At 37.1% G+C, this 14,611-nt stretch overlaps 1 protein-coding gene across 2 annotated transcripts in view; it reads right to left on the reverse strand.

Moving 5' to 3' along the window:
• Nucleotides 1-260: 260 nt before the first annotated feature.
• The window catches only part of EFR3A (EFR3 homolog A), a 78,203-nt gene continuing 63,852 nt past the window's right edge, over nt 261-14,611 (reverse strand). For both annotated transcript variants that reach the window (XM_061123180.1, XM_061123181.1), the window contains 4 exons: nt 11,638-11,686; nt 7,592-7,695; nt 7,037-7,086; nt 261-2,654 (listed from right to left, as the gene is read on the reverse strand). In XM_061123180.1, the coding sequence (XP_060979163.1) occupies nt 2,549-2,654; nt 7,037-7,086; nt 7,592-7,695; nt 11,638-11,686 (309 nt within the window). In that variant the 3' untranslated portion in view covers nt 261-2,548. The remainder of the gene's footprint in view (nt 2,655-7,036; nt 7,087-7,591; nt 7,696-11,637; nt 11,687-14,611) is intronic.

Genomic DNA, 14,611 nt, shown 5'->3' on the forward strand with positions numbered 1-14,611 from the left:
GCAGAAGAAAAAATGCTGTGAGGAAGTTAACTACTGGTAAAGTACAGAATTAAGATTCTTAAAGAAAATGAATTCAGAACCATTAAGGAAGAGTGTGTGTGTGCACGCGTGTGTGTGTGTGCACGTGTGTGCCTGCGTGTGTGTATTCAGGTCAATTCCAATGACTCTATATATAAAGCAGACAATACAAGTCTAGAAGGAACATTTAAATGTTAACTATTCAATGTCAAGGGAAAAAATGAATGAAATAAGCAACAGTATACAGCAGAGAGAGAACGATGAACTGTTTTTATTGAGTTTTAAATATCTACAAAAATATAGCAATACAGTGAACTTCAATACATCCTAAACGTTCAGTACCCAAACCGGCTATACTAAAATAGCACGCATACCTATGACTTGCATGATCTCCTGCAATCTCCTGGAAGGGACAGCAAGCCAAGGACAAGAACCCACATTTCTTACGAATCGTTAATGAGAGCAGTTCAGTAATCTAGCATATAGAGAAGTCTACTGTGATTTAAAAACAACTACAACAAGAAAATCCGCCCCCAACCCAAATCAACTGTTTACAAACAGACCACAAGAAAAATGTGATAAACATTAACTGAAATGATTTTCCTTCACATGCTATACATGCATTTTTAAATCACAGAGAAACGTGAAATTTTGTCCAGCAAAGTTTGTTTTGCATGAGTGCAAATGAATATATATCTTCTTTTCTTATACTATTAAATTATATATATTTTTCATACAAAAGCACACAGTGTTAATCTATAAAATGACATCCAAGTGGATGATGATTGTTTTTGCATGTCCCCCTGCTTAGATTTTTCACAATCAAGTTAATATCTTTCTTTAAAAATACAGAAAAAAAAAAGGAAAAATGAAGAAAAACATAAAAATTGGCCTATTAAATGCTGAAACGTTTTTACCTGGTCAGGAGCTAAAGTTATAGTGATAGCTGCAATAGGGCCATTTAAGCCCAGTGGTGACCGCACTATTATTTGGAAAACAATGTCTTGTTTCTCTACATTGAAAAAACCACCAAGGATGCTTGACAGGTTTCAAAGACTAGAATCTTTTGCAAGATGTTTCAAGAATGCTGTACTTTGGTTTAAATATTCAAAAAAATTTCGAGTATACTTGTTCTATCTTGTTTCTACTGAAAGTGCCCAAATAATCGTAAACACAAAGTCATTCTTCACTGCGATTTTTTAAACAAAAGCTAAAGCTAAAATTCAATTGTTTTTTGGGTCATAATCTGTGATATGTATATTGTTTGATGTAAAAAGGAATCAAAAACCTGAAAAGGTAGAATTATAAACAGACTATTTTATAAAAATGTCCTAAAATAATTGTATAAGAGCTGCAAAGAAAGTTGTTCATTTTTGCTGTGTGATGGAATTCACTAAAATGTACATAATTTTAAGAAAACACTGTGTGTTTGTCAGCACATGTAATCCTGGTAGCTTATTAAATCAACACGAGCTTAAACTGACAACCTTTTAGCACACTTAATGGCTAAACCCATAGGCACTCTTTTCAAATGTAATATCATGAATCCTAAACAGAAATGCATATAAGCTACAGTTCAAATCTTACAAGCTAAAACTCCATTTGGGGCATTTTTTTGACTGTAGGATTTAAAACAATGCACCATATAAAAATGTAAATTTTCTCAGGAGAAATTAAAATGTACACACTCTTCACAGGTGAACTAGTAGCTGTTTTAAATGTCTTTTTTTCCTATACTAAATATATAGCTCATTTAATTAATGGAGCCACAGCAAAAATACTACTATAATTTCAAAGTATAGTCTGTAAACTAAATACATCTTATGATGTAAAAAATATTGCACAATTTGGTACTCCAAGGTTAAGTTCTAAGACTCTCAAGTAGAATGATCAAACTTTTGGCAGAAAACACAGTATTACAAGAACCAGACACTTAGACGTATGGAGATTTTGGGGTCATATTCTAGGACTATTACTCAGCAAATGTTATTACCATAGACAAGTTGAGGAATGACAGTCACATACTATTGAAGTGAACGAACAGAAGGATGCCGATCACAACATCCAAAACATGGGGACAAAAAGCCACAGGACAGTTTTACAGCCCCAAGATTAATATATTTGTATGTTTTCGCTTTTGCAGACAAAAACAAAAGCAGTTCTAATTTTAAGCAGTTGCCTAGATGTTTAAGAAATACACTAGACACTTCATACATCTTCAACTCTGGAAGGCTTAACTTTTTAACTATATGTTTGTGAAAGGCTTTAAATATACTATTTAACAATGAATTAATGTGAGACCAATATATGTTCAATTTTAAAAGCCAACAGGTACTAAAAATAAAAAATTAACATGGCATAAACCCATCTTCAGAAGTACTCTAAATCATAATAGCTACAAAATTTCTAACCTGGTATGCCAAGCATTTGGTTAAAGATAAATTCCATGATAATTTTCAGTAAAGTAAACCCTGAAACATCAGCTTGGCCTGAGTTTTTAGGCTTTTTGCTGAGGTCTTTCATGAGCCACTCAGTACACACACAGATCTGGAAACTTCATCTCGTAGACTGGGACAGACTGGTATTGGGCGTGCCCAGAAGTAATGGTCAGCGTTCCCGACGGACTGGGAGGAGGACTGTAAGAGAAGAACGAGGCTCTGTCAACAGGTCCGTGGAAAAGCTGTTCACTCCACACAGCATCCCCATCACCACCTGCCAACAGCAGGGTAAGGCTCTGTCATCACCGGGACCAGTGTGACGGAGGTGCGGGCCAGCTGCAAGGGGGCATGGCGCAAAGATCACAGTGGAACTAAGCTGTTTCTAAGCCTGAACTAGACCTTCTCCTCTGAATATATGTAATTTAAACAATGGGATTACATCATATCCATTCATGTAAGCTTGCTTTGTTTCAGTAGTAAAAATTCTTTTAGTATTAATATATATATATATTAACCTTTTTTGATGACCACAGCATGGTATTTCAATATATAGATATATTATGATTAATTTATTTCCATGGGCAGATAGTACATTCATTTCCATTTTTCATTATTATAAATAAGGCTGACAGGTCTATTCTTACATATACATAATTTTATCCTGCCTTCTTGGTTTACAGTCTTACACATAGAGTTTCTGGATCAAAGTAGATTCACAATTTTGAGATGGGTACACACTGTCAGAATCCCCACAATTCATACTTTCAACATCTGGCTGCACCATTCTCTTACACCACTATAAATATTGGGTATAATCGTTCTTTCTTGTTCTCATCTTTGGCACTCTGGTAGGCAAAAGGGAATTCATTCTATTTTTATTTTCACATTTTGGGTTACTACTAATGGGACATACTTAGTATTCATTTTGTGTTTCTTTGAAAATGAATTGTCTATTTGAGTCTACTGCCTGTATTTCTATTCATTTTTCTCTTATCAATTTGGGAAACTGATCTTTTGCCATATGATACAAACACTTTTCCTCGATTTGTTACTTAACTCTTATCTCTACCACAGATAAAGATGACACTTTTCACCATTCAAAGACGTTCCCTGGTGTCTCCAATCTATTTCTCTTTACTCCACATGCTCACACATCTCCAACACTGACTGTGTTCTGATCTCTATCGCTGAAGATTGGGGTCCCGCATTCTTGAATTGCATACAAATGGTCCATATAGCCACAGAAAGGGTCAATACAAGATATATTCTTTTATGTCTGATTTATTTTGCTTGATGTATTTTTAAAGTTTACCCCCCAAATGTGTTCCTTTTTACTGCTGAATAATATTTCACTGTGTCAAGAGCACCACTATTTGTCTACTATCTCTCCATTCTCCTGTTCACGGATATCTCGTAATTAAGAAAAAAGCTGCTAAAACATTCTAACATTTTAATTTCTCTGGGAAATATTGAGAAATGGGATTACAGGATCAAAAGCAGGTATATGTTTAACTTCATAAGACACTGAAACTTCTTTGTAAGTTTTGCGAAGTGTTTGTACCATTTTATACTCCTATGAGCAATATATGCAGACTCTTCTATATAATGTCCAATATACTATTAAGTTCATCCAATGACATTTTTTCTTCTTCCAGATACTGTTATCACCCAGTTCTTGAACTACAATTTGTTTCTTTTTCAGAGTTTCCAGTTCTCTCCTAAAATATACATTATTTTTTTCCTTTAAATTCTTTGATATGTGTGTGTTCTTTTAAGATCATTATCTACTCATTCCAATAACTGATCTGTGGGGCTGCTTATTCTTACTGTATTTTTCTGCTTCTTTGCATTTCTTGTCATTTCTTTTCCTTACTGTACTAAGGTCAAAATGAATGAAGGAACACGGGAAACTGAGGTATAATATTGCTTATTCTGTTTCTTTTCTCACGAACACAAACTCACTTTTCTATCTGGTAGTTGGTTGTTGTTGTTTAGTGCTAAGTTGTGTCTGACTCTTTGTGAGCCCATGGACTGTAGCTCGCCAGGCTCCCCTGGGATTTCTCAGGCAAGAATACTGGAGTGGGTTGTCATTTCCTTCTCCAGGGGATCGTCCCAACCCAGGGGTCGATCGCATGTCTCCTGCATTAGCAGGTGGATTCTTTACCACTGAGCCACCAGGGCAGCCTATCTGGTAGTTAGAGTGAGGCAAATTAACAGGAGGAAACGTATCAGATAGAAACGGAAAACCTGAAGATACACTAAGAAGCCTGCTTCATTTCTCTGCATCATGTAAACTACGCAGGACTGCTACTTCCTAACTAGGTGACCTTGGATAATTACCGAACATCTACCTGAATCTGCTTCTACATGTGTAAAGTAAAAATAATCATTATATATTTTTTAAATGTGCTGTAAATACTACATAGAAGAATGTACTCAGCAGAGTGCCTAGAATACCACAAGTTTTCAATAAATAACTAGTAGCAATAAGATTTAATAAATGCAAATTATTAGTTGCAGTACCAATGAAAGAGAGTTAGTCATAATACTTATTCTAAAATACTAAATCCACAGAGTTATGATAGTGGGATTAAATGTAACATAGAGGTCTCTAGCAATATTTCTTGTCAAGAACACGAGTTATAGATTTGAATTTCGATTATTTCCACTCACTAGCTGGATAAACTTCAGCAAGTTACTTTACTTCTCTAAGCCTCAGTGTCTTTACCTGGAAAATAAAAAAACACAGCATCTACCTAACTTTTCAGGACTGTGGTGAGGATTAGCAAAAACAACAGATACAAAGCAGGTAGATATTTACTATGACAACTAAGAGGCAACAAAAGCGTTGCAGACAGGGAATGCTGCCTGCCATTCCCATTCTACAAGGTCAAGCCATCAGCCACTGCTGTTTCCCACAGCTGTGCGCCCTGAGGGGGATTCAGGACGGGGAGAAATGCAAAGCATTCTGCTCTTTAGACACTGGCCCCACGGCCAAGGTGCACATTCCAGGAGCAGTTTCAATGAGCCCAGACCCTCGCACCTTCCTATAGACAGAAAAGCACGAAAACTTGTAGGCTGTGTAAGTGCCCACATCTAGCGATTTTCACCGAGTCTAAGGTATGGAGCACACTGCACAGTTCAGTCTGAGTCTCTGTTCTGAACTTTTCTACAGGAGCGATTCTCAGTTTAGCAGGGGGTGGCGTGGCGGTAAGTGCCTGGAATGAGATGTTCTACTGATGAAAAGGTGCCTTGTATAGGAAGGCAGTAAAAAGGCTGGGGGAAAAAAAGCAAGTCAACTGAGCATCTACCCGTTTATTCTATTTATAGGCTACAAGGTTTGACACAAAACTAATTTAATCAAGCTGAAAATGTGAAACATGCAGGGAAAAAAATCTCAGAAGCGTAGCTTCTATGCATGGCTCATTCACTGTGCCACTGTGTACACAGAGCAGTCTCCACACGGAGTCAACATAAGAACAGGTGCAAACTCACTCCTCAGACAGAACCTGGAGTTTTTCCCTCCCTCTCTCATGGGCTTCACTACTTAACAACAGACACAGAATAACCAGTGTTAAATACCTTATGTTTGCAGAGCATAAAATACAATTGCTTAATGGTGTACACAGGGCTTTGGTTTCAGGACCACCCACAGAGAGCAAAACCTTGGTGCTCAAGTCCCTTATATAAAATGGAGCAGTATTGGCATGGGACCTATACAACACATCTTCCCTTATAGTTTACATCATATCTAGATTATTTATAATATCTAATACCATGCAAATGTTACATAAGTGGTTGTCGGCATTTAGTAAATTCAAGTTTTGCTTTTTGGAATTTCCTGGGATTTTTTCCCCCCACTGTTGGTTGAATTTGAATATGCAGAACCCATGGATATGGAGGGCCAACTATAATTAGTAACAGGACTCAAACAGACATAACCTAGGAAAATTCAACTGACATTTGATCATTCAAGTGAGCCACCTGCAGAGGCAGAATTGTTATGGTCCCAGAAGAACGATGAGGTTGAACCATACAAAACAGTAGTTTTTTTGGTCAGAATGATTAAATCTGAGAGAAACTACCTTGTTAAACATATCACTAGAATAAGTCTTCCAATTACTCAAATGTCCATAAGGTGGTTTAGTGGCTAAGTCGTGTCTGACTCTTTGCGACCCATGGACTGTAGCCTGCCAGGCTCCTCTGTCCATGTGATTTTCCAGGCAAGAATACTGGAGTGGGTTGCCATTTCCTTCTCCAGGGGATCTTTCCAATCCAGGGACTGAACTGAGGTCTCCTGCATTGCAGGCGGAGTCTTTACCGACTGAACCAACAGGAAAGCCCTGTCTTTCTGGAACCATTTTAAAAGGAATTAAGTGATCTAAAAAGGAAAGCTAGAAAAACGTTAAGAAATGGTATCAGACTATCCAGTAAACAGAAAAACTATTAAGGCAAAGATATCTATATGATCTTGGGTTTACTCTCAATGAAAAGCAGAATTACTTAAAAGCTAGAAATTTATAGGGGTCTAATAGTTTCTGTTTGTTGTTTTATTCATCTTGTAGTACCAAAACCCTTACCGTATGGTTAGTTCCAATATTTGAGCAAGTCTATCATGAAGCAGATTTGCCTACGAAGGAGAGAAAGCAAATGTTAACCATGGATCCACTACTCTCGCAGTGCCCATATGTAAGAACACAAGGACGCAGCACGACTGCAACTGTTAACCTGATGGTGCAGAATGCTTACTGTCTTGGCTTTCTCTCAGACACTGGAATTTAATGTAAAGTTTTTCTTCATTCCTTTCCTAGTCTCACTGGTAAAAATAAATTGATACACATACAGAACAAAATACCTACAGCAAAATCATTGAAAACCACTGCAAAAAAAAATTTCAAAGCAACAAAAATCATTAACGTTTAATTTGGGATCTGTCATTTCAATCAGCTTGTACCACACAAAGAAATTATTTAAGGCTTCATAGCTACATCTTCAGTTTTTGGTCCCTAGCCAATCCACTACCTTGTGGATTCTACTGACTTGCCTAAAGCTTGGAATCTACCCATCAATTACCACGAAAAGCTTCAACAAAAATCAAACTCCATCCCCACCGCCTTCACTATGTGTTCACTTACTTTGGATTCACACTGTGCTGCTATTTCTTCAAAAGGTGCTTTCTGGAATTTCTCTATCACTAGACGCCTCTTTTCCTTTTCCTGTTCTTCCATTCCACTGGTATCTATATAAATGTTTAAAAAAAAAAACCATTAAAAGGAATACAGAATTTCACAGAACATTGCCAACGACCCTAAGAACAAATGATCTATACATAAAAAATAAGGATAATTTACAGGACTACTTGTTCAGGGAAAAAAGCAAAATGTGTAACACCCCTGAAATGTCTTAGTTGAGGCCAGAGAGCACACACACAAAAGACTTCAAAATTACACCGCACAAAACCCTTTTATTCATAGACTATCTTTTGTCTCTCTTACCAAAAAAAGCAGAAGCACAACTTCCTACAAGTCAAGCAACTTCAAGGCCCTTCCTGAAGGATGATTATTTTATTTATAACCATGCCCTTGCACATATGAGGTACCAAATAAAAAGTCTGCTAAATCTGATAATGAATGGCATGACTGAAATATAGATATGGTGGAACCATATTGGTTTAGTCTTTTCCATTTATCTTCCACAATTTGAAAAGGGACTGTTTTTATCTTAAAATGATGTGTGGTCTGGTCAAAGATAATAAAACAATAAGTGGTCTGTCTTTTTGATACTACTGATATAATAACCGTGTCTATTTGCTTAACAATTTGAAAGAAGGCTAATTAATGGTTTAGTTATTGATGGTCTACTTTAACAACCCAGTGGGTCAACAACTTCATAAGGCAAAACACACTCTGTTCAAGGTTCTTAAAACAAAGCTGCTCTTCAGGTACACAGACTAGGTAACAATTAGCTAGTTTAAAAAATGGGAAGTAGCATATAGAAAGGAAATAGTTTTTTTTTTTTTCCCCCCTCTGAAATTGTGCCAGGCTAACAAAGTTGTAGAATTTATGTACTTCTTCTGAGTGAATGTAATACAGAATTATGATTACATCTCAGGCGTTCATTGGCCCAGGGCCACAAGCTTAAATGTGCCAGAGGTCAGGCAGGAGACATAAATGTTTTAAATTAGCTCAGTAAAAGCAGTAAGAAAAACAGACTTGGGCAAGCTGAGCATATATTTCTGGTCTTTATTCAAATTCAATTTCTGAAAATAATGCTTCCACCCAATTTGGCCTGCAGGCAGCAAATCTGTCCAGCAGTTCTCAAACTTTCTGCTTTCAAGACTCCTTTATGTGTTACATTACTTGATAATTTCTGTATTATAATATAAAAATGAGACTTTAAAAATATTCATTAAATTCATCAAAAATTCAAACCACTATACATTAACATAAACGTTTAATGAAAAAATAACCATATTTTCTAAAGTGAAAATTTAGTGAAGAGAATGGCACTGTTTTATATTTTTGCAAATTCCTTTAATGTCTGACTTAATAGCAGTCAGCTGTATTCTATTTGCAAACATTCAATGCATTGCAATATGTTATTTTGGTTGAAGTATATAAAGAAAAAACTAAACTCACACAAGCATGTACTGATATGTTGGGAAAGAGTAATTCAATAGCCTTTTTACAGAATTGTAGCTATTTCTTCTACAATAAAATATGACAAGTGGTAGTTTCTTAAAAGTTAGTTGCAATATGGAATCTGAAGCTTTATTAATGAACTTTTTACAATTGGTTATATTAACATTTATTGGTCTGTTTTACACTTTGAATAGAGTTCTACTCATGCATGATTCTGTAACATCATGCAATGGTCATCTGGAATACTGCTCCACTGATTTCTGCAGATCCTCTAAATAACTGGGAATGCGTGGCATCAAAGAATGCGATGACCACCAGACCAGTCTGAGGCCACTGCCTTCATTCATGTTAGTACATGTAGCAGAGAAGCAAACTATGTCCTACTGTTACGCAGAAAATACTTTTAGACTTGAGGATCTCTTGAAAGAGTCTCCCCTAGGGCTCCAAGGGACCAAAGATACTCTGACAACACTGCCAAACTGTAAATTCCTCAACATGCCTTATCAATATTTAAATGTCTCCAAGTATCTCGTACATAATAGGTGTTCAAAATTGCTTAGTAAATTCAATTTTATTTTGACAAATCTGATATCATAATACAATAAGAAAAAAAATCCTCTAAAAGATTAAGCTGAAAAAGGTCAGATTTTATTTCACGTATGATGGGTACCAGAGTGTTTCATGTCCCTTGATAATGATGTTCTTATTCTAATATTTCTTAAAATCAGAGCCAATTTCCACTCTCTATAGTGAAAGTCAATTTCCACACTCTATTGCTTTACCAATTAGAAATAAATTCAGATAAGAGCATAATTAGCCACCAGGAATTTATATTAATAATTAATTGAAGGAATCATTCAAAAAAATTTTAGATGAGGCGAAGTGTATGAGATAAAATTTATTTCCAGAAAGGCGAAAGGAGAAAAATCAAGAATATTATTTTATGCAAAGATAAGTGTAAAGATCAGAGTCAGCCAGACATGGGTATGAGATTTGGCTCTGGTATTTACTAGCTATGTGGTCTCAGGAGAGTTGTTAACTTCTCTGCCTCAGTGTTCTCACTGATGAAATAGCAAGAACTAACGTGATAATGCCTACTGACAACTTCTGCCAGGTCCTTTCTCTTACCCCATTGGAAACATACCTCTAACTACACTGCTATATGCCTACTAAAAACAACTCTACATAATTTTCAGAATTTTCATCTGCCCATTTCTTATAAAAGGAAATACACTGACTGCTTCTCACAAATTCATGCAGCCTGAATGCTGGCCACCAAATAAGGGTGACATTCAAATAAACAGTGATGCGCTTTCATAGTTCTAGAAAAGTCAGTCTGTACAAAGGAAAATAATTATCCAGGACAAGACAGGACAATCACAAAAAGCTAAAGAATGTAACCTAATAAACTGATACTATATTTATAGAGAAATCAACAGTATATACATTTGCCATGTTGCCTCTGGTAATTCTGGCATCTAAACAAGTACCGAGATAAAGATAAGCTAGTAAAATACTAGGAAAGTTAACAAGCAAAATATGCCTATATGCAGGTCAGGAAGCAACACTTAGAACTGGAAATGGAACAACAGACTGGTTCCAAAAAGGAAAAGGAGTACATCAAGGCTGTATATTGTCACCCTGCTTATTTAACTTATATGCAGAGTACATCATGAGAAACGCTGGGCTGGAGGAAGCACAAGCTGGAATCAAGACTGCCGGGAGAAATATCAATAACCTCAGATATGCAGATGACACCACCCTTATGGAAGAAAGGGAAGAAGAACTAAAGAGCCTCTTGATGAAAGTGAAAGAGGAGAGTGAAAAAGTTGGCTTATTATTCAGAATACTAAGATCATGGCATCTGGTCCCATCACTTCATGTCAAATAGATGGGGAAACAGTGGAAACAGTGTCAGCCTTTATTTTTTTGGGCTCCAAAATCACTGCAGATGGTGACTGCAGCCATGAAATTAAAAGACGCTTACTCCTTGGAAGGAAAGTTATGACCAACCTAGATAGCATATTAAAAAGCAGAGACATTACTTTGCCAACAAAGGTCTGTCTAGTCAAGGCTATGGTTTTTCCAGTGGTCATGTATGGATGTGAGAGTCAGGCTGTGAAGAAAGCTGAGCGCCGAAAAATTGATGCTTTTGAACTGTGGTGGTGGAGAAGACTCTTGAGAGTCCCTTGGACTGCAAGGAGATCCAACCAGTCCATCCTAAAGGAGTTCAGTCCTGGGTGTTCATTGGAAGGTCACACCCAGGACTGATGCTGAAGCTGAAACTCTAATACTTTGGGCACCTCATGCGAAGAGTTGACTCACTGGAAAAGACCCTGATGCTGGGAGGGATTGGGGGCAGGAGGAGAAGGGGACGACAGAGGATGAGATGGCTGGATGGCATCACTGACTCGATGAACTTGAGTTTGAGTGGACTCCGGAGTTGGTGATGGACAGGGAGGCCTGGCATGCTAAGATTCATGGGGTCTCAAAGAGTCGGACATGACTGAGCAACTGAACTGAACAAGCAAAAATCTTACCAATTGCTTTCTTCAGTGCTTCAAAGGTGATTTCTTCAGTGTTACTAACCTAGAGAAAAGTGATTTTAAGTAAAATAAAGGGTTAAGAAAGGTCAATATAAATGACACCCTTACCTAGTTACAAGTCATCTAAGACCTTTTACAAATATTTTCTCTTCTTTGTGTTGGAAGGATTCATGATTATACTCCACAGTATCAAATAATCATCACGTTTTCCTTGGTTTTAACAATAGGCTACCACAGTGGTGATGCTTTATTGCGACCGTGCTGCTAAGTACGGTTATCATCTTGATTTTACACACTTTCATCAGCCTTTTTGGAGAAGGCAATGGCAACCCACTCCAGTATTCTTGCCTGGAGAATCCCAGGGACAAAGGAGCTTGGTGGGCTACAGTCCATGGGGTTGCAAAGAGTCGGACACGACTGAGCGACTAACACACACACACCACAGTGGTTCCCCAAACAAGGTTGCAGGCTGATGCTGGGCTGGCAGAACTAGCACCCTTTAAGGCAACCCAACTAATATTCAAGGCAGAGATTATGTATAAATACAGCTTCTGCTGTGTAATAAAGGAGAACTAAGTATTCTATACTCTCTATAATTTTGGTATCACATATATGTTTACAAATCAAAAACGAAATAATCAGAAACTCTGAATGGTTTAAAAGCAAGAATCACTACTTTGGGAAGTGTTCAATGAGTACAGTTAACCAACATCTTAAAATAATCATATTCTGGATCTTTTAAGGTCAACCACCAAGTCTGATTCTCCAGAAAACACCCTTTAAGTTTTCAAATCTCTCCTGTTTTGAGCCATGTTTGTGCTATATAAAAAGTCAGGAATACTTTTTGTGGCACTAACACATTTTCAGGAGTAATAATATATCCAGTTACTATAGTATCTCAATAAAAGTTAAGAAATGATATATGAGTACTTGCCTTGGACTCTGGTTATCCCTAATTTTAGCTCATGAGCTTCCTTTTGCTAAGTCTAAGGCAGAAAGATTAATGAAAGCAAAAGACTTCATGCTTTGCACCTTAGCTTTTCTGAAACACAAAGGCTTTGGGTGGAATTCAAGCAGCAAGTTTCACTACCTCAGTTTTTCTACTGAAGGTTCATATTTCTAGTTGAAGTCAGATTAAACTTGGAAATCTTCAGTTGCTTTGTTCTAGATATTTGGAGCAGATATACAAGATTAGGCTCTGGCTGGTTAATTATTTGGATCTAGAAGCAATCTAGCACTTCAAAGTTGTTCTTACAACTGGTTAAGACTTTTCAACTTTTGAGAAACAATTAGAGCACAGGTGAAAGAACACAGGAGAAGCCAGAAGGCCAGGATCCTTGTTACACAGAACTTTACCTATTAGCTGTTTGATTATGGGTAAGAGAAAAGCTAAAGGACTTGATCTAATAACTCTCCATCATGCCTCTAAGAGAGGCACCTCCTGCTCCCCTGACCTCTCCCTCGTCTCCAGCCTGGCTACCCCAGACCCGCTTCACCCTCAGTGCAAACTACCACAGGTGTGTCTCCTGTCTGGCCTCTCTACCTCCAGTCTCTTCTTTCCAATGTAGCTTAGTCACACGTTTGAGATTCTTTTTACGAAAGCCCAGCTCTGACAACGACACTGCCCAACTCTCAACGTGTTGCCATTTCCTATCGGAGTACACATGAAGCCCTCCGCCTGGGGATGAAATGTTCCATAACTTGGCTTCAATTCTGTCTCCCACTTTTGCCTTTTGTGAATTTTCTTTTTTTTAAAAAAGAGGAATTTCTTTATACTAATGTTTAATGATTCATATTTTTCATACAAAGTAGCTGCTAAATACAAGCCACCTACTTCATTTGGTGCTCAAGCAAACCACAGTCTGTTCCAAGTCTACAGAAAACACTGGTTGTGCTACAGTTATTGGGAAATGGTACAAAGGTAGGCTCTTGGAGGAGTTCCAACATTCCTTTACTCGTTATGACTTTGGCCTCACGTATGACCTGTAACTCTCGCTTAGACTGTACAGTGCCCTTGAGCCTGTGTAAAATCTGCTACGCCTTTCCCAACCAGACTGGCTGTCACATCACTTTCACTGATGAGTGCCTTCTTGTTCTGTTAGCACACACAGAGGTTCCTTCAGTTGTACTTGGGGGAAAGGCAGGAGTAGGCATGTATGTATAAAAGATCTGCTATTTGTCCTAGAAAAAGTGACAATCCTTCTCAGCCAATCAGTGACTTAATATTGTATAAAAAATTTAATTTGTACTCCAAATTTAACATGTCTAACTTCCCATCCGTTCCCCCAAATAATCAAGCACTGACTATTATCTTTTTGAGAGAAGAACTGAGTCATGGTTTCAGGTTTTACTTATATTCTTTATGTGTATCAGTCATGCTGATGGGGCTCAGCAAGCTCCAGAGATCACAGTCTTGTCTGTGGTGTCTTATTCTATTAGTCAAGCTGATCGTTTAATTTCAGGAAGCAGATATGCCTCTATTCTATTTTAGTCACTTATCTTCTTTAATTCTTTAATTTAATTTAGGTATCTTTATACATATATAGGGCAATTTTTAGGAGAAGTTCACTAAGGATTCACAATGGGTTAAACCTTGAACTGCAAATGTTAGAACTGACATACCGCAATGGACCAGTTTATTTTAATAGATCAATAATAAGCTGAGCCATAACTAGGGAAAAACAACAGTTTTGCTATGATCTCCATCTAAACAACAATAAAAAAGTTACAAGCTCTAAAAGCAGGTATCAAATATAATTTGAGGACTATATGAGATTATGTATATATAATTTCACATAATTTTGATGAAATAATGATTTTTCAAATGAGCAGTTTTTAATTTGATTCACTGTTAGCAAATATATGTATTCTCAGTTTGATATTTTGTTACACCATTAACTGGAGAATACCTAACTGATGAAAATCTCTCCTGTCCACACAATGAAATTACTTGGTTTTAGCCTAAAAG

This window comes from Dama dama, chromosome 21 (genome assembly GCF_033118175.1).
Source record: "Dama dama isolate Ldn47 chromosome 21, ASM3311817v1, whole genome shotgun sequence".
NCBI classification, from domain to species: Eukaryota; Metazoa; Chordata; class Mammalia; order Artiodactyla; family Cervidae; genus Dama; species Dama dama.